This window comes from Carlito syrichta, unplaced genomic scaffold, assembly GCF_000164805.1.
Source record: "Carlito syrichta isolate Samal-C Ts95f unplaced genomic scaffold, Tarsius_syrichta-2.0.1 Scaffold311537, whole genome shotgun sequence".
NCBI classification, from domain to species: domain Eukaryota; kingdom Metazoa; phylum Chordata; class Mammalia; order Primates; family Tarsiidae; genus Carlito; species Carlito syrichta.
This window is the reverse complement of record NW_007255633.1, coordinates 19,495-43,637: the sequence shown is the minus strand read 5'-3', so window position 1 is coordinate 43,637 and position 24,143 is coordinate 19,495. Positions and strand designations below refer to the sequence as shown.

Sequence of the window (24,143 nt, the reverse complement as noted above, 5' to 3'; positions counted from 1 at the left end):
CATTCTGTCCCTGGGTTGGCCCCTTTGAGGCCAGATGACCTTGGGCAGGAGGAGGGTATGTGCCCCCCAAGTTAGATGCCATGTGGGCTGTCTGTGGACCTGGGGGGCAGGGCAGGCAGCAGGTAAATGCTGAGTGGGGAGCACTGGGGAGGACAAGCTGACCTTGGAGAGGGCATGCAACACAGGGCAGGCTCTGACAGAGGGGTCTAGGAAACCCCAAATATCGTGCAATTGCGTCAGGAGGCTCAGCCAGTGGGAGCTTAAGGATGGATGTGGGTGTCCCCTCAGAGGCCCTGGAACTGCAGCCAGTGACCCTCCTCTTCCTGTCCAGTAGAGAGGCTCCAGGGTATCAGGGGTGCCGATATCCTGCTGTCCCAGGCAGGCCAGCAGGTGCCCAGGCTGAGTCTGCGCTCTGTTGGTTCCCAGAAGCCGCCCCTCCATGCTCCCTGCCAGCGTCTGGGCTCACCTGGCTGTGCCCACCTCAGGCTCAGACTCAGTTACTCATCGGTTACTCATCGCCTGCCACTCCCGCTAATTCCTTTTTTATTTGGTTTTAATGAGCCAAACCCTCTGGTCTCTCGCCATGAAGACAAGGGGGAGGTGAACGGTGAACTACGGAAGAAGCTGTAGTTTTCGGAGCATCGACAGGAATGACGAGAGGTCCAGCAAGGGTGGCCGCTGTGGGCCGCAGGGCTCCTATGCACCCCTACCTGCATCATCTCGCTTGGTTCTCACAGGGGCCCCCGAGGGAGGGCACGTGCCCCATTCTACAGCACTGGATGCCCGCTCGGAGGGCTTTGTAACTCGCCCCAGGTCACGGTGTGCCGGATGTGGAGGGGAAGACCAGCTCCAGGCTCCCCCAGCTGGTCTGACTGGGCGTCTGGCCACTGCCGGGCTCCCTCTAAGCACTCCATCCAGTGAGTGCTCAGATTAGAAGAAGCTGATCCTCTGCACAGGTGCAGATAGCCTAGTCCCCGTGGGCCTTGTTCTGCAGCCGCCGATGGCTCCCAGGGCCTCTAAGATGACTTCCAGTGCCTGGGCCTGGCACCCAAGGCCGCCCCCAGAAACCAATCCTCACCCGTCACCTCCTGCAGCCCAGTGGGGCAGGTGGCGCCAGCTCCAGCAACCAGTAACAATTTCTGAATAAAGGAGCTGCCTGCTTCCTGCCGCCTGCCTTGGTGGACGCCAGCTCTGGTCCCAGCTGGGATGCCCTGCTCCAGGAATGCCCATTGTGGCGAGCACACCCTTCCCTGGGTTCTTGCCAGGTGCCCCTCAGGCTGCAGGGGTGCTGGGCAGGGTCCATGTCCGATTCTGCTGTGTTCCCCCCACCCAACGCTGTTTTCTGAATCCCACATATGAACAGGGCTGGGCATGTTCCCCGCATTGCCTTATGTTATCTCCATGAAACAGATCATTCTGATGAGACTCATTTCACAGATGGGAAAACCGAGCCTCCAAGTCTGTAAGTGACTTGCAGGCAGGTGGCAGTGGTGGCAGTGATCTGAGCTTTGCAGCCGCTCCAGATATGTCTAGTTAAGAGAGGGAGGAAGCCGGGCTCGGCGACTCAGCCTGTAATCCCGAGCCTTAGGGAGGCTGAGGTGAGTGGATTGCCTGAGCCCGCGGGTTCGAGACCCGCCTGGGCAACTTGGCGAGACCTCATCTCTACGATAAATCCAAAAATTAGCCAGGCATGGTAGCATGCGCCTGTAGTTCCAGCTACTCAGAAGGCTGAGACGGAAGGATCGCCGGAGCCCAGCAGATTGAGGCTGTGGTGGCCGGGAGCGGCCACTGCACTCCAGTCTGGGCGACGGAGTGAGACTCCAACTCAAAAAAAAAAAGAAGAGAGGAGGAGTTGGATGAAGACAGCACGGATGGTCTGTTTGGGACTAGCAGCTGTCCTGGGGATCTCAGGGGACCTGGGGGCCCCTCTCAGGACCCAGAGCCCACCCTGGGGACACGGGAGCCAGCAGCAGCATCCAGCAGTGTGTCCCCAGAGGCCTGACCACCTTGAGAACCCCAGGGTAGGCTTCTGGGTCCTAATGGTCCTGAGGGCACCGGCCTGCTGCGGGGGGGGGGGGGGGGATGGGGGGGGGGGGGGGGGCCCATTTCTATCACAGCCTGTCTCTGGTGCCTTAGCAGGGGAAGGCCCCACCTTAGCCCAGCAGGGCTTCCGCCTGAGGCATGGAAAAGGCAGAGAGGGAGGCACTGGGAGCCCCAGGGAGGAGAAGGTGAGAGCACTGGACTCACACTTGCTGTGTGGCTCCAGGCAAATCACAGCCCTCTCTGAGCCTACCTTCCCATTTGCCACAAGGGAGTCTAGCAACCCTCATCCTGCCCCATAGCCCCAGGGGCCAGCTCTGAGAGCAAGCAGGACAAATGGACATTGTGCTCATCACAACAAAGATGTCAAGCAGTCAAGGGCCCGCTGGGGACCCACTGGACACAGTGTAGGACAGGACAGAACATGCCCAAGCGTCTTTCTGTGCTCTGTCCAGAGTGGGCTGGAAACAGCCTCTTCCCGGGGTGGCTCAGTCAGCCTGGCTCCGCTGTCCCTTCTACAAATGTTCTGGATAAATCCAGAATATCAGCAGCAGAGTCTTCAGAGATCACTACCATGTAGGTAAACTGAGGTCACTGGGCAGAGATTTGCCTGAGTCACTCAGGGACCAACTGGCCTCTGCTCTCTTTTCTATAAGTTATTCACCCGAGTCCTCACTAAGCCCACTGGGTGCCAGGCTCTGGCCGGGAAGAGGGCAGGCTCAGAGGGAGAAGACGCAGCCCCCTGCCCTGCCCCTGAGACGCCAACCAGACCCGATGCCCAGGGAAAGTGGCATGCCCAGGGCAGAGCTAGAACTCATCCACTGGTCTTCCCCTCCCTGTGGGAGGGGATGCTGGGGACCCTGGCAGACATTTGTGAGCAGCTTTTAGAAAGAACAAATTTCAGGGCTTGGGCAGAACACGGCTTCTCCCTCTGCTCCTCAGGGCAGAGCTGGGGGCTGAGCCTGCCCTCTCCACACCCCCCAGTGCCGCTCCCTCACCACCACCTCAAGCTACCTGCCACTTCCTAGATTTTAGAAAGTCATCAAAAGCCATACCTGAGCTCCTAAGGACTCAATCAGCTGCACAGGGGAGGCAGAGGGGAAAAGCCTTGGTTCTCACTTGGGAGGAGAGCTGGGAATCTGGAGCCTCAGTGCTGGGAAGGGCTTCACAGACCATCCAGTGCACTTCTTCATCCCCAGCAAGGATCCTGAGGCCCAGGGGCCGGGAGAGGGGCAGCACGGTGCCATGGTCACACAGCAGCTCAGGAAATGGGAGAGCCGGGACCTGACTTCGGAAGTGACTGAGGTGAGGGCAAAGGCTGGGGGGCCACATAAAGTCCCAGAGGTCTTCTGGAAGCAAGCAGGCAGGCTCAAGTCTGACACCTTGAGTTCAAGTTCAGATCCTAAAATTGGACCGGTTGGGTGATCTTGGACCAGTCAAGGGGCCTTTCTGTGACCCTGTTTCCTCACCTGCAGAATGAGGCTAATTGTTCCAGTGTGGCCAGAAGGGCACACACATGGTCCTGGGGAGACTGACCTGAGCTTCATGCCAACACGGGTGACACACAACACACATGGGATCTTCATGGGTGAACTCATGTTTGGGCATCCCGTGTGACACGTGTGCACCTGGCGTACACGTGGGCTTACCCGTGAATGTGGTCCCCTGAGCGACAGTGTGAACCTGTGGGCATGTGTCTACATTGTGGCCAACACAGTTCAATTCGACCTTCCTCTCTGTCAACCTGTACTTGCCCCCTTAAAAAAAAAATACAACATTTCCTACAACCCAGTAATTGAAAGGTTAACAACTCCATTACAAATGGGCAGAGTTCAATAGACAAATGGATAAAGAAAATGTGGTTCACATATACAATGGAGTATTATTTAGCCCTAAAAAAGAATGAAATCCTGTCATTTGTGGCAACATGGATGGAACTGGAGCTCATTACGTTCAGTGAAACGAGCTAGACACAGAAAGACAAATATCCCATTTTCTCACTCACATGGGAGCTAACAAGTAGAAAGTAGAATTTTGGTTCCCAGAGACTGGGAAGGGTGTGTGTGTTGGGAAGGGGTAGGACACAAAGAAAGGTTGGTGAATGGGTACAAACACAGAAATAGATACAAGGCATACGTTCTTGTGTTCGATAGCACAATGGGGTGACTGTAGTTAGCATCAATGTATTGTATATTTCAAAATAGCTAAAAGAAAGGATGTGAATGTCTGTAACACATACAAGTGATAAATACCCTAGGTAATAGACACCCCAAATACCCTGACTTGATCATTACATACTGTATGCATGTATGCAAATATCACATGTAGCCCATACATATGTACAATACGATGTATTAATTAAAAAATTTAAACTAAAAGCTAAAAAAGAAATGGTCAAAGGATCTGAAAAGATATTTCTCCAAAGAAGGTCTGAAAATGGCCAATACATAATGAAAATACGCTCCACATCCCTAGCCGTCCAGGAATTGCAAGTCAAAGCCACAACGAGATGTCCCTTCACATTCACTGGGATGGCTAAAATAAAAAAGACTGACATAACAAGTGTTGACCAGGATATGGACAAATCGGAACCCTCATCTACTGCTGGTGAGAGTGTGAAATGGTGCAGCCTCTTCGGAAAACTCTGGCAGATCCTTGAAACCTTAAACACAAGGTCCCCATTGACCCAGAATTCCACTCCTAGGCATATACCTGGGAGAAACGAAAACATACATCCACACAAAAAATTGCACACAAATGTCTGTAACAGTGTTGTCACAATCCAGAGTAGAAGCAACCCAAATGTCTGTCAGTGGATGAATGGGTAAAGAAAGTGTGGTCTATCCACACAACAGAACATTATTCAGCCTTTTAAAAAAGGAAGGAAGTATCGATACATTCTGCAATGTGGATAAAACTCAAAAACATGAGGCTCGGTGAAAGAAGCCAGACACTAAAGGCCACATTCGGTACGAGACCATGTATATGATGTGTCCAGGAGAGACAGAGCTGTAGAGACAGAGAGCAGATGAGTGCTGCCAGGGGCTGAGGGGATTCAAAGTGATAACTAAAAGGTGAAGGGTATCTTTTGAGGGTGATGAAAATGTTCTAAAATTAACTGCACACAGCAGGGCCAGATCAACGCACCACAGCTTGGGGGCAGAGAGGCTGGAAGGGGTTCACAGACAGTGGAAGTAGAGCGTGGTGGTCAGCACCATAGAGGGGAGGGTGGCTTGGAGGGACTAGGGTGCAGCGTGGCCATTGCGGGCTCCTCTCAGGAAAGAGCACTAAAAGCAAGTCCTGAATGATGAAAGAGGTTTAGGGAACAGTGTTCCAGGCAGAAGGAACAGCAGTGCTAAAGCCCTGAGGTAGAAACATGTTGAGCATATGTGGTTTGTCCTAACAGAGATCAGAGGAGATGAAGCGGGAGACAGTCCTCAGGGGCTGCACTGGGTCACCCTTGCACTGTGGCACTGTGTCTTAGACTTTATTCTAAGAAAACGGGAAGCCCCTGGAGGGTGTTGTTCTGACTTACATGCAAAAGGACCCTCTGGCCAGCCCACTGGGAGGCCACTGCAAGGGTCTGGATAAGAAAGAAACACTGGTGGCCTGCCAGGTGGAGGAGGTGAGACGTGGCCGGGTTTGGAACAGGGTCTGAAGACAGAGCCAATGAGATTAGCAAGTGGATTGGTTGAGGGGATTTAGGGAGAAAGGAGTCCAGAAGGAATCCCAGTGTGGGCTGGAGCGACTGGTGGGGGCTGTCACCGAGGCGGGGGGAGGACACCAAGTCAAAGGGGTCGCCTTAGCCATGGATGGTTTGCAGTGCCCAGGGATGGTGGGAAAGAGATGAGTACTCAAGCCTGGCACCAGGGCAGCGCCCAGCCTTGCCCTACCTCCACCACCTGGGGCCAGCTTGGAATTGGGGCTCATGCTGTGTAACCCTGGCCAAGACCTTCACCCCCTGGGCCTCGGTTTCCCCATGTATAACAACATGGAGTGATGCCCCGTCACAAGTTCTCTTTCGGATCTTTTTAGCAGGGGAGCTTTTGTCAGATGGAGCTTCACAACGAATAGGCCAGAACAGGGCTATAGAGGCTGAGGTGGGGGGTTGGATGTGAGATGAGCTGGGGGTCTCTGAGTCACCACCAGGCCTGAGGTCTGGGCAGGGGGACACTGGTTGACTAGGGAGCTCCCCTGGTCCCCAGGCTCTTCCCAAGCCTAGAATTGGATGGGGAAGCACTGAACTCCACAACGTACCCAGTTTAGAAGCAGAAAGACTGAGCCCCAGGCAGGCGAGGAGACATTCCTGGGCCAGCCTGGCACCTCCTGGTGTCCCCCAGCTCATCTGTTGCAGTGCCCATGTCCAGGTTTTGAGGCCTCGATCTAGATGGAGTTCTGAGGAGGCTGTTGGACACAGGAGCTGGGAAGAGACAGCCAGGAGCCCAGAGTAGGGCCCAGCATATCCCTTTGTGGTTGCACATCCCCCAGCCTGGCCTCTTGGTCCCAGCCTGGGCTCAGTCACAGGGGGTACAACTCCCTGCCCGTGCTGGTCTCGAATCTGCATCCTCAACACACAGGGCCCAGGTTGGGGAGTTTTGGGGTGAGGCAGGGTGGATGGGGACAGGGACAGTGGGAGGGGCAGAGACACTGCCATGCTCCCACCAGGCCCAAATCCCTAGTTGTGCAGTTGAAGGATCAGAAGCCCAGAGCCTCAGCCTGCCAGGGCCCCTTGGCCTGGACCACTGGGGCCTGATCTGGGCTCTGCCCAGGGATAGCTGAGAGGCTGCCTCACACCCCCGCGCCTATGCCTGCACCTGTTAAATGGAGGTGACAGCAGTACACACTCACAGGGTCCTAGTGGGGTGAGTTAATGCAGTGAGGGCTCAGGATAGGGCAGGAACACAGAAAGTGCTTGGTGCATGTGGGCCGCTTCTGTTCTCCTCAGGGCAGGCCCAGGCCCCAGGCCCTGCAGGCCTGGGCCACGCAGGCCAGTGGGTGGGCGCAGGCCTGCGTGGGTGCTGTGTGTGTGTGCGTGTGTACTGCCCCCTGTCTGTGTGTCTTCCTACACATCTCTGTTCCTCCCTTTCTCTGTGTCCCTCTGTCCCTCTCTGTCCCTCTGCCTCTCTCCAGCCCCACCCGGCCCCCGCCCTAGCTCAGGCTGAGTCAGCGTCTCCACACTAAGCTCTTGCCTGCCGTTGTCATAAACAGATCATTGGAAAAAGTCGTGCCAGGTCCGAACACGCCGGCATGCCTGCGCGCCCGAGGCCTTTGTTTCGACCCAGCGAAGGCCCTCACACACCCAGCGGCAGCCCTCAGGGACACCAGGCCCTGAGTGGGCAGAACCTGGCCTTCAAGAGCCTCCCCGCTGCCCTGAGGCGTTGGGAGCCGGGGAAGGCCTCTCTTCAGCGCCCTGCAGCCTCTGGTGAGCACGGCGGCCTCAGGCGGCCTGGCCTCATGAGTGTCCGCAGCAAAACCAGCAGCTGCCTGTGTGTGGTGGCACAAGAACCCTCTTCCTCCTCGGGGCATCCCAGGGCCTCCCAGCACCTGGACCCCGGAGGGCAGTGGGTATGGTGGTCAGGGGTGTGGGTTCTGGGGGTGGCCTGCTCAGTTTCTCTGGCTCTCACGGGCCCAGTGGTCTTGGGTGGGTCACTCGGCCTCCTCATGAGCCTGTGATGTGGGGACAGTAGGCTCTGAAGCCAGTGACATCTGTGTCAGGGCCCAGCCCACAGGGCCCTGAGACGGCTGCAGTTAGGAAAGAAATGGTCCTCCCCAAAGCAACGGGTGGCAGGTTGAACTGGGAGACAGCTGAGGGCCGGGCAAGCCTTGCCCCTCCAAGGCTGAGGGTGGGGGCTCCACCCACCTACCCTGTGGTCTGCATCTTCCCCGGCTCCCAGCGCCTCAGGGCAGGGGGGAGGCTCCTGCAAGGCCAGGTTCTGCCCACTCAGGGCCTGATGTCCCCAGCTGGGGGCTGCCTCAGTGGACCAGATCCCTGGGCCTTGCCCTGGAACCCATGTGGGCAGCATGTGGGCGGCTCTGCACTGACCAAGTGAGTGGCTTTCCTGTCCCCCATTCTGAGGAGAGACCCCGAGTTCTGGTGGAGTCCCAGCCTCAGCCTCTGTCCCTCCTGGTACAGGTGGGTATACTGAGGCCCCAGGGCATGGGGCTGTGCCCAAGGCCATACAACGGGGGCCTGGGCAGTTGGCCAGGTGAGGTGTGTGTCCCTGGCAGTGGCCTCTCCCCCGCCAGACCTCATCCCTACTCCCCTCTTGCCGGAGCCCGGCCCGGGAGGTGGAAAATTCCCATTCTGGATGAGTTCCAGGTGGCCTTTAAGGGGCCATGTGGAAGGACAGGCCACTTCCCAGCCCACAGCACCCAGCTGGTCAAGGCCTGCTGACCTTTGGGTGTCTGTGCTACCCCCAGGAAAGCCCACAGCCCTGCCACATCCACAGTTCCCTTGGGACCTCCCAGGTGCGCACGAGCTGGCCATCTGCAGAGGGGGCAACTAGGGCCTTCACTTCCTGAGCCAGGAGTGGACTTGGGCAACTTTGTCTCCAGAAAAGTCTTTCTCAGTGGCTTTTAAGGTCCCAACTAACCCCAGAGTCCTGGCTACTTGGATCGTGAGCCTCAGAAATGTCTGTTTTGCTGCCTCAGGCTGGGTCCCCAGTATGAAGGTGGAGGTGGGGGATGACCAGGGTCCTCAGTCTGGGGCCTGTAGACCACAAGGCCAAAGCTGGGGCCAGCAGGCACTGCCTCCTCACCCAGCCCCATCAATCTGTGCCCACACAGGGTGCCCTGGGTGCGAGCCCCAGCCTGGCATACAACAGGGGCTCAATGCATGCAGGATGAACAAAAACTTGACTGAAGAAGAGAGCCACCCTTCCACCGCTGCACTGACTGTCCCTGGGAAGTGGCCGTCAGTGACATTCCACTCTCAGACTGCCCAACCCTGGCTAAAGGACAGTGTCCTGGGAGGTAGACAGATCCAGGTTCAAATGTCCTCCCCATCCCCTGACCTTGTAACTCAAGACAACTCCCTTCCGTCCCTCTGGCTGCAGTGCCACTCAAGGGAAGTCTCAGTGAGCTCCTGAAATGTTCTAGTAGTCACATTAAGAAAAGTGAAAATAATGAGGTGAGCTTAATTTTTAAAAATTATTTTTCAATTTATTTATTTATTAGAGACAGAGTCTCACTACGTTGCCCAGGCTGGAGCACAATAGCATGATCATAGCTCACTGCAGCCTTGAACTTCCGGGCTCCAGCGACCCTCCTGCCTCAGCCTCCCAAATAGCTGGAACTACAGGCATACACCACCATGCCTAGCTATTTCTTTTTTTTTTTTTTTGGTAAAGACAGGGTTGCCCAGGCTGGTCTCAAACTTCTGGGTTCAAGAGATTCTCCCACCTCGACCTCCCAAAACGTTGGGATTACAGGCATGAGCCACTGTGCCTGGCCGAGTTTTGATAACATTTTATTTAGCCAATATATCCAAAATCTTATTGGGTGCAAATGTTATTCAAGATATTTTACCTGCTTTTTTGGTATGAGCTTTCAAAATCCAAGTGTTTCATACACTCACAACTCATCTCGCTTGTCACACACTATATTCCAAATGCTCTCCTGCCAGCAGTCACCTGGGGCCACCAGAGTGGACAGTGCAGCCTTTGAGCCCTCACCTCTTCTGGAGATGACTGGGGATGCAAAGCCCTGCAGGGCTGTAGGGTGCACATGGCCTGGGAGTCACCCTCTTTCCCCAGGGCCCCTGGCCCCTCAGCTACCCTGAGATGAGCCACTCAGCCTGCCTTCAGACTGTCCGGCAAGTAACAGCCTTTGCTGAGTCCTTCCTGCGAGGCTGGTGGGCTCGGCCTGGCCCACGGAGACACTACCCACGTGGAGCTCACTCACAGAGCAAAAAGGGGCAGGTGACAGCGGTGCAGGTGCCCTGGGCTGGTCACATGAGCTGGGATTAGGGGCAGCCCCTATGCCTGGTCATGTCCGAGGCCAGCACATGATGGGTGGGACTTGGCGTTCCCTGGCAGCTCAGGGGTGGGGCTGGGGACCAAGAGCCCATGCCAGTAGGTCCCGGGGGGCTCTGGGCTTAGGCGCGTGGGGCAGCGGTTGGAGGGTGCCCACGTGCTGAGGGAAGGCCCTCTCCTGCTCGGAACCTCCCTTGTCTTGGGGCCCTCCGAAAGGTTCACTGTGCTCCAGCCCTGCCCCATCCCTCCTGCCTCAGGTCTCCCCGCCTGCCATTAGCCCTCAAAGCTCCTGCTGTTCCTGGAAAATACCATTAGCTTTCTGGCCCCAGGGCCTTGGCACAAGTTGTTCCCTCTACCCAGAGACCCCTTCCCTGCGTGTACTTCCAGGCTGGTCTGAGACACTCTGGGTCTCCCTTGGGTCACCCCCTCAGGGAAGCCCTTACTGGCAATCTTCTTTCGATGATGGTGCCTATTAGAAACTCCCAGTCTTGCTTCAGGGGCCTCAGGGGTCCTGAGTTTCTCAGGGCCCCACAGACTCCTGCTCCCTCCCTCTCCATGGCAGAAGACTGCTGATTTGGGGACAATACATTCCCCCTTCCCCCAGCTCATTTCCAGTCTACAGAAGAGACCAGTGAGAAAGGCCTGGGCTACAAGCCACCCTCCATACAAGAGGGCATAGGCCTGGGAAGGACTCTGATGACTAGAAGGGGGAGGCCACCAGGCAGGAGGAGACCATTATCCATGGAGGGAGGCCTAGTGTTGGGCCTTGACTCTCTCAGGGAGCAGAGCAACTGGCACCCAGAGGGCACCAAAGCTGGCACAGGTCATCATAAGAAACATCTATCTAATATACCGTAGTGAGCACCCCATCCCTGGAGGCATACAAGCGACCACACCAGATTCTGGGAAAGGGATTGGAACTTTGCACAGGGGGTTGATTTGCCCTTTTAAGGGATTCCCTTTCCACTCTCAAGATTTAGACATGGCCAAGGTCACAGACAAGCGTGAAAGGGGGCTATCCCACCCACCCAGGCCATTCCCCCTCTTGGGGCCAATCATTAATTGGCATCGCTTGAGTGGCTGCTCCCACGAGTGCCCCCGGCTGCCTGCCAGCTCATGGCCCAGCTCCCATCCCGTGCCCGGGGCACCCAGCACGCCTCTGACATGGGCCAGCCACACTGCGTGGTCCTGCTTCCTGCTCGTGACTCCTGGCAGCTGAGTCCTAGGAGGAATAAGGTGCCTTCCCAGACCACCATCCAAGCTCCCAGTGGGATTCCTGTGCCTGCAGAGTTCAGCCCAGCTCGGCCTGCAGCCAGGGCGCTCCTGGCTGAGAGCTGGGCCTTCATCCGGGGCAGCGAGGAGCCACTGGAGGGCAGCAGGCTGGGCAGTCAGACCACAAGCCTGTGCTTTAGAAGCCCACCCACCCAGAGGCAGGTGCAGGGAGCGCAGTTGTCAGTAGGATGGAGCACCTGGATGCCGCCACAGCCTGGCGGTAGACAAGGAAGAGCCAGGGAAGGGCTGAGAAAGGCGTTCCCCCCAGCGGGGAAATCAGATGTGAATAAGCGAAGCAGAGGGGAGGAGCTTCCCAGGCCAGGGAACAGCAGGAACCCAGTCCTGGAGGTGGCTGGGGAGGACAGAGAAGCCAGATATGACCAGAAGGGATGGAGGGAAGTGGGGTGAGGTATGGGAGGCGGCTACTCAGATTCCAGGCTAGGAAGTTAACTTTATCCTGGGGCAATAGGGAGCAACTGCAGGTTTTGGAGGAAGAGAGTGATGCGGCATGTCTTCTGTTTAACTCTGTAACTGGAGCTGGTGGAGGGAGGAGAAAGTGACAGCTGCCAGAGAAGCAGGCCTTGCAGTGGCTGTGAGGCAGAGCAGAGCAGTGGATGGGGAAATCACACCAGGTTTCTGCTGAGACAATGGGAGGAAAGCTGGGGATGGGAGAGTTAAGCAGCATGATGCTGAGGGTGTCAAGCCAGGGGGTCCCATGGGTCAGTGGGAGTGGAAGCTGTGGGCAGGAATGAGCTGCCGGGACAGAGTGGAGAGAGGGGGCTGAGGCGCACCGGGAGGAGCCGACACTTTCCAGCTGAGCCGGGTGGAGAAGCGGCAGCCAGAGATTGGAGCAAGCCCAGGCTATGTCCCGGAAGTCCGGGAAGGCGGGGGACAGCAGCAACAGGAAGGTCACTAATGGCCCAGACAAGGAGCAGTGGGGGTGATCGAAGGTGCAGGGTGGGGCGGTAGGTGTGGACAGCTCTGCCAAAAAGTTGGCCCCTGAAATGCTCATGGGCTCTCCAGAAACAGAGCCTGAGATGGGCCTTGGTGGGACAGGGCACGTGGCTGCGTCAGGATGTGGCCCCAGCTGGCCTCAACTTGATCCCCAAGGGAGCTCAGGGACCTAGTGGAAATGCTCAGGGTGGCCCCCGTGTCCAAACCCCCACCTTCTGTCTCAGCAAGGAATGATTTCCACGTCCATCTGTCTCTCCTTGCATAGCAAGGCAGTGAGGACTACCAGGAGGGGCGACAAACCCCTTTGCTGCACGCAGCTCCACCCTGTCCACAGCCAGGGTCCCCGGGAGTTGCTACAACTCCCTGGGGGCCTCAGCTTTCTCAGCTGTGAAGTGGGGGTGTTCACAGCTGCCTCAGAACCCGTGGTGTCCGGGCTAAGGGGCCAAGCAGGCGGGTGGGCCCCTGGCATGGCTCGGGCACCCATGCCAACGCCCTCCCGGCTGAGGTTGCCCCGCCTGCCCCAGCTGGCACCTGGAGGGAGGAAGCTGCACTTGGGTGGTGGGGCCCCAGGGAGGGGGCGGTGCCACTCTCCTGGCTGTGCCAGGTGCCACCCACAGGCTGCTCACCACAAAGGGGCCCCCGGGGCTTTCCCCTGCGCCACCCCCAGCCCCATGCCAGCCTTCCAAGCCCTGCAGAGCCTGGCTCTGGCCTGGGTCCCAGCAGCTGCGGCTCTGTTCAGCGGACCCAGGATCCTCAGCCCTCTGGGATCAGGACAAGTTGTGCCCACAGGTTGGGCGCCCCTGTAAGCCTGACACTGTGTCCCAAGTTGTCACTCCCTCATCTGACCCTCGCAATGGCCTGTAGGGAAGGTCACATCACTATCCTCTCTCTTGTGCATTCAACAGCAGTTTACTGAGCACCTACTGCATACAGACACTGGGAGAGGCACAGAGGACCCAGATGACAGCCTGTTGGCTCAGAGTTCATGTTACAGATGAGGGAACTGAGGCCCTAAGCTGCCCCAAGTGATGTGCTCAAGGTCACGTAGCGGGATTCAAATCCACAACAGGCTCCAAAAGTCACTTTTTAAATTTAAGCTCGACCGGGTTCGGTGGCTCAGTCTGAAATCCCAGCAATTTGGGAGGCCGAGGCAAGTGGATTGCCTAAGCCTACAGGTTCGAGACCAGCCTGGACAACTTGGCGAGACCTCATCTCTACAATAAATCAAAAAATCAGCCGACCGTGGTAGTGTGCACCTGTAGTTCCAGCTACTTGGAAGGCTGAGGCAAAAGGATCGCCTGAGCCCAGCAGGTCGACACTGGGGTGGTCATGAGTGTGCCACTGCACTCCAGCCTGGGCAATGGAGTGAGACACCAACTCAAAAAAAAAAAAGTAAAATAAAATAAACTTAAGCCCTTCTCTAGGCCCTCAGATGAGGTCCTCTTTGGGTTTCAGTCTCCTTATCTATAAGTTAGACACAAAGCCTACTCCGATGGCTGTGCAGACAGAGAGAGGGAACATGTGACCTCAAGGGCTGTGCGCAGCCAGCAGGGATCTTGCCACTCACAGCTGACACGTTTCGGTGGCTGCTCAGTGTCCACTGAACCGGAGGCACACCCCCACCCAGCCCTGACTCCACACCAGCACAGCCACCTACCCTCCTGTCCAGCCGTGTGTCATGCTGTACCATCCTGTCCCTACTCTTGCTGTTCCCCCTGCCTGGAAGGACTGTGATAACATGCACACAGCACCTCGGGGAGCCCAGTGCTGTCCTCATCAACCCCTAACCACCTCAAGCAGTAAGTACTACTATTACCCCATTTTCCAGGTACAGAAATACAGGCACAGGGAGGCAAAGCAACGTGCTTATGTCCACGCAACTGCTAAGCAGCAGAACATGCCCCTAGCCACTGCACTGCAGTGCCACGCATACCAGCCTGCTAGCCATGTCCCTGCCAGGACCATGTGCCCCAGCCCCCTGGCCCAGAGTGAGGATCTTCATCCATCACACAGGCTGGCTCACATCAAGGCCTTCCCTGTCCCAGAGAGAGCGGTGTCCCTTAGGGCCGGGCCAAGTCTGGGTCCTCCTGGGGTCCTGGCCCTCACCCAGGCCAGGCACAAAGAAGGGCTCGGGTGACTGCAGGAGGCATGTGTGGAGCAGCAGCCTGGCCTGACCTTCATTGGGTGGGCGGGTGTCCTGGCCCCCCAGCCCCTGGTCCCGGTGGCTGGGCCCCTCAAGCCCAGAGGCACCCTTACCTACTCGGAGCTCTTGCCCGAAGACCGTCTTCTCGCCCAGGGCGGAGCAGTTCCAGCGTCCAAAGCGGAACTGGTACTGGCACTCGTTGATGCCCATCTGCGCCCCCTCCCCGATCACAATGATGGCATCGGGCCGGCTCTGGCAGATGGCACGCTGCCGCGGGGCCAGGCCAGGAATCTTGTTGCAGATGATGTTGGCTCCCAGGGCCACCACGGACGACAGTGCTCTGTGGGGGGAAGAGAGGAGACAGGTGGTGAGACAGGCGGAGGGTATCCCTTGACTTTTCCTGCACTCAGTCTCTCAGTCAGCAGCCTCGAGCTGAGTTCTGTTCACCTGGGAACCAGCAGGTCCCTGCCCCCGAGGGGCCATTTTCCTTCTACTTTCATGCACGCCCAGGCCTCTCAGCCTCTGCACCCAAGAGGCACAGAATCACAAGTTCCACAGATACAAGAACCACAGTTCTCCAAGCCTTCAAATCAGATACGCAGCCCCTCCAGATCAGAGAGCATCGCGCCTGGAATCTAACAGCCATCAGCTTGGAACTGCCTACAGCTGTCTCCAAGAAGTAAACCCCAACTCCCTGACGACAGAGACTCTCCCATCACTTCTGGATCTCCTGCTACCCCTATCTGTGGCCCCTGGGCCAGGCAGGTCGATGAACAGGCCAAGAACCAAGCCCACTGGGTACCGACGCCAGCTGCAGCTTGTGTGTGATCTCGGGAAGGCACTCCTTCTTGAGCCTCTGTTTCCACATTCATGAAATGAGGATGTAAAACACCAGTCCCCTGACCACCACGCAGGCTTGGATGACCACAGAGAGAGGCTGCACAGTAAGGGATGACTGTTGCTGTTTTCACTCATTTCGGGTAACTGGGTCCACTTAGAGAAGGAAATAGGACCTTCCATGAATTGAGTACCTACTGCGTGCTGGGCTCAACGGGGTCTTTTATTGCAGCACTGTAGCCTCTCAGTGGTCTCTTGAAGGTCTTTGTAATTAGTCTCTTGGCAACACCAGGAAATTGAAGCCCCAGACAGGAAGCCTCATGCCAATCTCACTTCATTCCAGGTGTTAGCAATGTGACTGTTTCTTTAATGAGGTGAAATTTACATAGCATGAAATTAGCCCTTGTAAGGTATACCGTTCTGTGGCATTCGGTTCATTCCGTGTTGCGCAGCCACAGCTGCTGTTGGGTTCCGAGACATTTTCACTACCCCAAAAGGAAACCTGGAGCCCACTAGAGTCACTCCTCATTCTCCCCTCCCCGCACCCCTGGCAACCACCAGTCTGCTTTCCGTCTCTATGGATTTGCCTGTTCCCAACATTTCATAGATGAACTTATTCAATATGTGACCTTTTGCATCTGGCTTCTTTTGCTCAGCATGTTTCCAAGGGTCATCCATACTGTAGCATGTGTCAGTACTTCGTTCCTTTTAAAGGTTGAATAATATTCCATTGTGTGGATAGACCACGTTTTGTTTGCCCATTCATTGCTGATGGACAGATGGGTTGCTTCCACCTTTTGACTATTGTGAGCAGTACTGTTATGAACATGCGTGTACAAGTTTGTGTTTCCAATCCCTGTTTTCAATCCTTTGGGCATATACCTAGGAGTGCCACTGCTGGGTCATATGGTGACTCTTTAACTTTTTGAGGAGTTGCCAAGCCGTTTTCCACAGTAGCTGCACCAATTGTTTGTCTTTAAGCACCCAGAGAAGGAACGGCAAGCCAGGGTGGGGGGCGGTTTCAGACAGACCTACAGACAGCAGTTGGGTTTCACAACAGCACCAGGCTTCACAATAGCAGACTGGACCTGCTTCGTGAAGAGGGAAAATGATGTGAGAGTGGGGAGACCACCAGGGGCTCCCCAAGGCCAGTGCCCATGGCTCTGGGCCCCTAGTGTAATGGAGACCCTCCTCCCACCCACTGCCTGCCAGTCCCTTTCTTGAGAGAAACAAGTCAGTGTTTTTCCAGGGCGGCCGAGCACCCAAAGCCAGCTGGAAAGTCCCCGTGTGGCCCAAGCCCACAGCACGTGCTACAGCCGGAGCGCCCGGGCGACACTCAATCCCCACGGCCCGCCCGCTAATCTGGTCAAGGCCTCCCTGGGTCTCCCACGGGCACAATGGGCAGAAACGCCCCAAGCTGGCGTTGAGGAAGAGCATCTGGATGGGTGGGTCTGGGAGTGGACTGGAATTTGGGGAATTCAGCCCAAAGTAATTGTAGATCCTCGGAAACTGAGCTGGGGACACGAGATGGATGGGAACCCGCGGGGCACCAGCCTCCGCAAGGGGCAGAATCCGCCATGGGTCCTGGCCCTAAAAGGCGCTGCCCGGTCCTAAATTCTTCCAGCAGGCTCAGGGCCAAGAAGCCCCCACTACCTGCAGTAGGAACCCTGCTGGAGACTGTAGCTCATACAAACAAGAGCTTACTTTGGGGACTCCATAGGGACCTAGGATGGACCCTGGGGACAGCACTAGATCACTGCAGTGGCCAAAGTCCTGGTTTCCCGCCTCCAGGCAGATCCCTGAACCCATCAGTATCCAGATCTGACCATGCCACTCCCCTGCTCAAAGCCCATCCGCAGCTCCCCATTGCCCATGAGGCCATCCAAGCTCCTTTGCTCAGACTGAGGGCCCTCTGAGGATTTGTCCTCTGAGGATCCCAACTTAACTTGCTTGGGTTTCCAAGTCCCTCACCTGGGTGCCACCCCTCCTTTCATTTCCTGTCTGACATACTCCACATCTTCCACGTCCAAACCAGCACCCTACTGTGCTCAAACCCCTTGGCCCCAATACTGAGGAGGCATGCAGTGGGTGCTTGTTTTGCATGTGCAGAACTCATCCCACGGTCCCACAGTTGCTATTTCCCTGCCCAGCTTCCCCACCAGACCGGCAGGCATCTCCAGCATAGTGCCAAGTCTGAGCTCAATCCATGTCCTTGGGGCTGCCCCAGGGGGCCTTCCCCGAGTGTTTGTGAGATGGAGGAATGAATAAGGGAATGATTTGAGTCGATATCAACAATCACATCTGAAAGAACTCCCACAGCTCAGCAACAAAAAGACAAGCAACCCAATTTTAAAACGAGCAAAGGACTTGAATAGACATAGAAATGCCAAGGAAGATATACACATGGCCAATAAGCACACAAAAAGAGGCTTGACTTACCAATCAATTAGGGAAATGCAAATCAAAACCAAATAAGATATCAGCTCACATCCACCAGGATGGCTATGGTTAAGGAAAAAAAAAAAACAGACAGCCTAGCTCAGTGGCTCAGCCTGTAATCCCAGCACTTTGGGAGGCCGAGGAGTGGATTGCCTGAGACCGCAGGTTCGAGACCAGTCCAGGCAACTTGGTGAGACCTTGTCTCTACGATAAATCAAAAATAGGTGGGGCATAGTAGCATGGTAGTAGTTCCGGCTACTTGGAAGGCTGAGGCGGAAGGATCGCTGGTGCCCAGCAGGTTGACGCTGGGGTGGCCATGAGTGTGCCACTGCACTCCAATCTGGGTGACAGAGTGAGATTCTGACTCCAAAAAAAAAAACCCAAAAAACAGAAAATAACAAGTGTTGTCAAAGATGTGGAGAAACTGAAACCCTCGTACACTGATGGTAGGAATGTAAAATGGTGCAGCCATTGTGGACAATAGCTTGGCAGTTCCTCAGCAAGTTAAATATAAAGTTGCCCAGCAATTCCACTCCTTGGAATATACCCAAAAGAACTGAAGACAGGTGTTTGAACAAACACTTATACAACGATATTCATGGTAGCACTATCCACAGCAGCTAAAGTATGGAAACAAACACAAGTGTCCGTCAATAGATAACTGGATAAACATCATGTGGTGCATCCATACAATGGAATATTATTTGGCCATTAAAAAGAATCAAACACTGATTCATGTTGCAATGTGGAGAAAACTCAAAAGCACTACGCTAAATGAAGGAAGCTAGATACAAAACACCACATAGCGTGTGGTTTCATCTATGTGAGATATCCAAGATAGGCAAATTCATAGAGACAGAAGGTAGACTAGTGGTAGCCAGGGGTTGGGAGGAGGAAAAGGGAATGAATGCTAACAGACATGAAATTTTCATGTGGGGGGATGAAAACATTATGGAACTAGGTAGAGGTGGTCATTGTACATCACTGTGAATGGACTAAATGCCACTGAGTTGTGCATTTTTAGATGATTAAAGTGGTAAATTTTATTTTATGTGTATTTTAATCACAATCTTAAATAATTATATCTATACACAGGACTTCTAGCGTTTCACCCCCACCCCATGTGGGTTAGGACGCCGGGGAAGAGGACTCAAGGGATCCTGCCCGATTGACACCTTGCTTGTACTCTCTTGGATGCTCACCTGGGGTGTGTGGGGCTGATGGAACAGGTGGATTAGAGTCCCCGGTCATACCCCCACGTGCCAGTGTATGGGTTAAAGGTGTGACACGGTGACTCTATTTATGTGCCAGGAGTGTAAATAATCAGATATGGCTGATAATTCAGAAATAATTTCACCTCCTTTCAGCCTGTGGAGGCATCTCCCCCAATGACACCACATGCTCCCATTCTGAACTTTTGACAGTGTGGATCTCTGCTGCGTCTCGCCTTGCAAGGTAAGCTGTGTCGTCCCCATTCTGAGAAGTGGAGACTGGAGCTCAGAGAGGCTAGGGGACTTGCCTGGGGCTGCACAGTCAGGGCTCAAGCAGAGGCAGCATTGTGGATCACAGCACCACCCACAGTAGGTGTGCAGCACACGCTGGAAGATGGCCTGGCACAGGTACTCTGCTTACTTCTCATTCTCAAAACATCTTAAGCCTTTCCTTTGCTTAAAATCTTTTAGGTCACACATTCATTCATCCCAGGTTGACAGGCAGCTCCCATGAGGCTGTGGTCTCTGCCCTCCCATCCCAACTCCCTACCATGTGCACTATCCAGTCTGATGACTGTCCTCCTCCACTGGGTCCAGCCCTGCCACACCCCAGCTCTGGCCCACCCAGGAGGGTAGGGGGCTGCAGATAGGGCAACGGAGACTGGTCCTCATTAGAAAACAGGGGCTGAGAAATGGGGTAAAAATATATGCTAACTTGGCCAGGCATAGTGGCTTGCACCCGTAATCTCAGCTCCTTGGGAGGCCAAGCCTGGAAGATCACTTGAGCCCAGGAGTTTGAGACCAGCCTGGGCAACACCTGTAGTCCCAGCTACTTGGGAGGCTGAGGTGGAAGGATCGCATGAGTCTAGGAGGTTGAGGTTGTGGTGAGCCATAATCATGCCACTGCATTCCAGCCTGGGTGCCAGAGTGAGGCCCCCACTCAAAAATATGTATATACTACTGATCAGGCATGGTGGCTCATACCTATAATCCCAGCACTTTGGGAGGCCAAGGTGGGCCAATTGCTTGAGCCCAGGAGTTCGAGACCAGCCTGGGCAACATAGCACGAAACTTTGTCTACACACACACACACACACACACACACACACACACACACACACCCCGGCGTGGTGGTACATGCCTGTACCCAGTTACCCTGGAGGTTGTTGTGATCATGCCACTGCACTCCAGCCTGGGTGCCAGAGTGAGGCCCCCACTCAAAAATATATATATACTATTGATCGGGTATGATGGCTCATACCTATAATCCCAGCACTTTGGGAGGCCAAGGTGGGCCAACTGCTTGAGCCCAGGAGTTCGAGACCAGCCTGGGCAATATAGCACAAAATCTTGTCTACATACACACACACACACACACACACACACACACACACACACACACACACACCCCAGTGTGGTGGTGCATGCCTGTACCCAGCTACCCTGGAGGTTGTTGTGACCACACCACTGCACTCCAGCCTGGGTGCAAAGTGAGACCCTGACTCAAAAAAAAAAAAAAAAAATATATATATATATATATATATATAAAATAAAATTAAATAACCAGTTCTTTGGAGGAGATGAGGGTGGGTGACTCAGGCAGTGTGCTAGGACTACTGGCAGCCGGGGGGTGAGTACATGCCCCAGGTCTCACCCCAAAGCAGGAAAACCCTCTGGGCTGACTTCCCTGCCCTCAGCTGCCCACCCAGGTGCCCGGAGAGGTTGGCCAGGGAGACTCTGAGTAGGCGGGGGGTGTTCGAATTTCAGTCGCTGATTTTTCCATGGAAAATTCTGCTCTGGGCTCGTCCCCCAGTGCTGATCAAGGCCTCGGGACACTGGCAAGATGCCAGTAGGGATAGGTGAGTTGCAAGTGTGGAAACTTTCCTCACCCCTGGCCTGGGCCCATCCCTTGCAGGAAGCTCCCAGAAGAAGAGTTCAGCTCTGCAGACAAGAAGACCCCTCCTATCCCTCAGGGACCATGGACAAGGCCCTCACCTCAGACTGGAGACCTACAGAGGGCCAGGAGGGCCTGCAATGTATCCTGGCTCTGGTTTGGACAATGGGAAGGTCTTGCCATCCGCCAGAGAGGCCCCAAGGGATTTGGAGTAGGAGTAAGGGGGAGGTGGGGACCAGCCCCTTCAATCACTACCCAGTGGCAGACTGGAGCAGAAATGGCCAAAAGGCACTTGGCTGCAGCATTCACCAAGTCCCAGCCATCACCCTTCCAGAAGTCCTGGGGGTCCTGAGTCTCTTGTGAGACCCCAGGTAAGTTTCTTAACTATTCTGTGCCTCAGTTTCCTTCTCTGTAAAATGGGGGTGATAAGAGTCCTGGTACATCCCAAAGTCATTGGGAGGGGCACATGGTGTGGTGTCCATAACATAAGCAGCTGGCCTGCAGGGAGACATGACCGATGCAGCCGTTATTAACCCTTGAGCCCTGAGATGAGGGACCTATTACTGACCTCATTCATTAAGGTGGCTCATTGGACACAGTCTTTGAGCTCCCAGGATCCAGCCCCCTTCTGGGGATTGAAGACCAGCTGTCCCAACACTTAGACCAGCAATTCCAAAGCCCAGGGGTGGCCACATCAGCCTCTGTGCCCACCACCAATGGTCCTGCCCTATGACCGTGATCTCACCCAGTGGCGGCACCCAAGAGAAATGGTGCTATGATCACCAAAGGATACGCACATCTGCAGCACAAGATAGGAACGACACCCAGGTGTCGGTCAGCAGGGGAGTGGAAAGACGGTACGATCCACTCACTCTGTATGACACCACACAGCAAGGAAAGAGCCAGGCGCCCATCCACCCTGCCATGGTTGAGCCAGATATCGTGCTGAATAAAAGAAGCCAGGTCAGAGGACGTGTGGATCCTACCACCTATACGAAGTTCCAGGATAAGCAATCCTCATCTTGGAGAAAGAAAGCAGAAGAGAGCCACCCTTGGGTGAGGAGCACTGACTGGGAGGGGCAGAGGGAACCTGTGGGCGTGCTGGAATGTTCTAGCTCTGGAGCCCGGTGGTAGTTCTATGGGTGCACGTGTATGTAAAAGCGCACCCCACTGTCCACTAATGATGTAAGCCATACCCTGGCACGAGAGTAAAGTATTACAATACAGGTCTAATTTATTTATTGAAATAAGGCTGCCCAGATAAGCAAGTAGGAAAACTCCAAGCCCTTACAGTCATTAAAATAAAGAGAGGGCACTCAAAAAATAAAATGTCAACATTCAACATCATTCCTGTGTGCCTGACCTGTAGGTCTGGGGCTTCCTGGGGCAGGTGTTCCTGGGGCCGCTGGGCTGGGCCAGCCATCGCCAGCAGGCAACGCCGGGCTGAGCAGAACTCGCTGCTGGCTCCTCTGTCCCAGCTTGGACTCCATCTACAAATGCTGCCAGCCAGTGCCCATCAGCCAACCTGCCCCCTCTAGGCCCTCAGCCTCTGTGGACCCTGATGAGGGTGAAGGGTTATCTCAGCAGCACCTGGGTGGTGAGGAGGTAGGGACAGGAGACCCTGGAGACTGTGAGGGAGGGGCTCATAGCCCTTGGTAGGGTGCCCTCCTGCTCTCTGCCTGTGCCTGGTGTACCACTCAGGGCCAGTCGGTGCCCACCTGAGTTGCCTGCCCACCTGCCATCCCTCCACCCAGAGAAGCTGGGCCCAGCAGAGCCAGGGAGGCCAGGAAGGGACAGAGCTCTGGGTTGTGACCCCTCTAGCTAATACCCTCTTCTAGGTCGAACCCCAATCTTCTCAAGGCCCAGCCTGTGTGTAGGGGGGTATCCCTCCTCCTGCATCTTCAGGGAGCATTTAGGTGACTTGTCATTTCATAGTGGAGGACCCTAAGTTCAGGCTGGTGGGAGGACAGTGTCTTACCTGTGCCCAGAATTAGAGCTGTCCTGTCCTTTTCCTGGCTCTGCATAGGCCATCCCTGCTTTGTTCAGGGGGTAACCCCGCTGCCAAAACCCACCCCAGTCAGGAGGTGTCTAACCTAAATCCCTCATGCTGTCAGGGTTTCCAGTGGCTCAAGGCAGAGTAAGCATCTACTGTATGCTGGTCTGGGCTCAGAGTCCCCACAGGGTTCTATTTCAAAGCTTTGCTATAATAACAATAATAACTATTATTATTCCCTCAGAATAGGAATCCACACTGCCTCGCATCTCAGGAAGGCCAGGAGGGAGCAGAGGCTGGAACCTCTCCTCCTTCCCCAGGCTGGTCAGTGCCTTGTCTGTGACCCTATCCCTGACTCTCAAAGCCTGGGTGGGGGGATGGGCAGGATTTGGCACCTGTCCACCTGGAGAGCCATCCTCCCTTACAAACCCTAGGGACAGCAGGCTGCATTTAGGACCGAGCAGTGTTAGGGGATCTTGAAAAAGGAAGCCCCCCGACTTGCACCGAGCTGGAAGGAGCATCTCAGACTGAGTCACGGCCCCTCCCTGAACAGGCCCATGCCCCCATCACTGGCTCCAGGATGGCAGGAACCCTGTCTCATTCCCCATGACAGCCTGTGCCTGGTGCAGGGCCAGGTACAGCAGACCCTCAGGCATCACTGCTGAATGAGGGAATGAATGACGGACGACAGAATGAATGACTCACACATGGAGACAGCTCAGACACATCAGCAGGGAAACCCCGTTCCCAGGACAGTGACCTCACAGGAGCCTCTGCTCAAGCAAGCAGCAGAATGTGGCAGCTGGGACATCTTCAGCGCGACTGGGGCTGCAGGCTGCACAGGGTGTGGGATGGCCATGGGGCACTCCCTTGTCGCTCAGACTGTGTGTTAAAGTCGTTCAAAATCTGCTTGCATCCACGCTTCACATATGGTTGAGAAAATGTCAGCTGTGCTTGTCAAGGTCCCGCACTTGAAGGTGAGGGATGAGGGTAGAGTAATGAAGCCCCCCAAGTTGCCCCTCAATGGGGTAGGATTCCCCGTCTGTGACAGGACAAACCGTGTCCTTCTGGTTATAAAGCCTGAGAGGAACAGTGTCATCGGTGGCTGCTCTACATGATGGAACAGTCTCTCTCACCCAGAGGAAGTCTTCAGACACCTTGAAGGTCACAGGACCTTAAAACTATGACCACAGCCGGGTTCGGTGGCTCAGCCTGTAATCCTGTGCTTTGGGAGGCTGAGGTGAGTGGATTGCCTGAGCTCACGGGTTCGAGAGCCACCTGGGCAACTTGGTGAGACCTCATCTCTACAATAAATCAAAAAATTAGCCAGGCATGGTAGCGCGCGCCTGTAGTTCCAGCTACTTGGAAGGCTGAGGCGGAAGGATCA

At 55.2% G+C, this 24,143-nt stretch overlaps 1 protein-coding gene across 1 annotated transcript in view; it reads right to left on the bottom strand.

Annotated features, from left to right (window-relative positions):
* WNT7B (Wnt family member 7B) overlaps positions 1-24,143 on the bottom strand; it is a 50,773-nt gene that overhangs the window by 11,594 nt on the left and 15,036 nt on the right. The window contains exon 2 of the mRNA XM_008068803.1: positions 14,496-14,722. Within this exon, the coding sequence (XP_008066994.1) occupies positions 14,496-14,722 (227 nt within the window). The remainder of the gene's footprint in view (positions 1-14,495; positions 14,723-24,143) is intronic.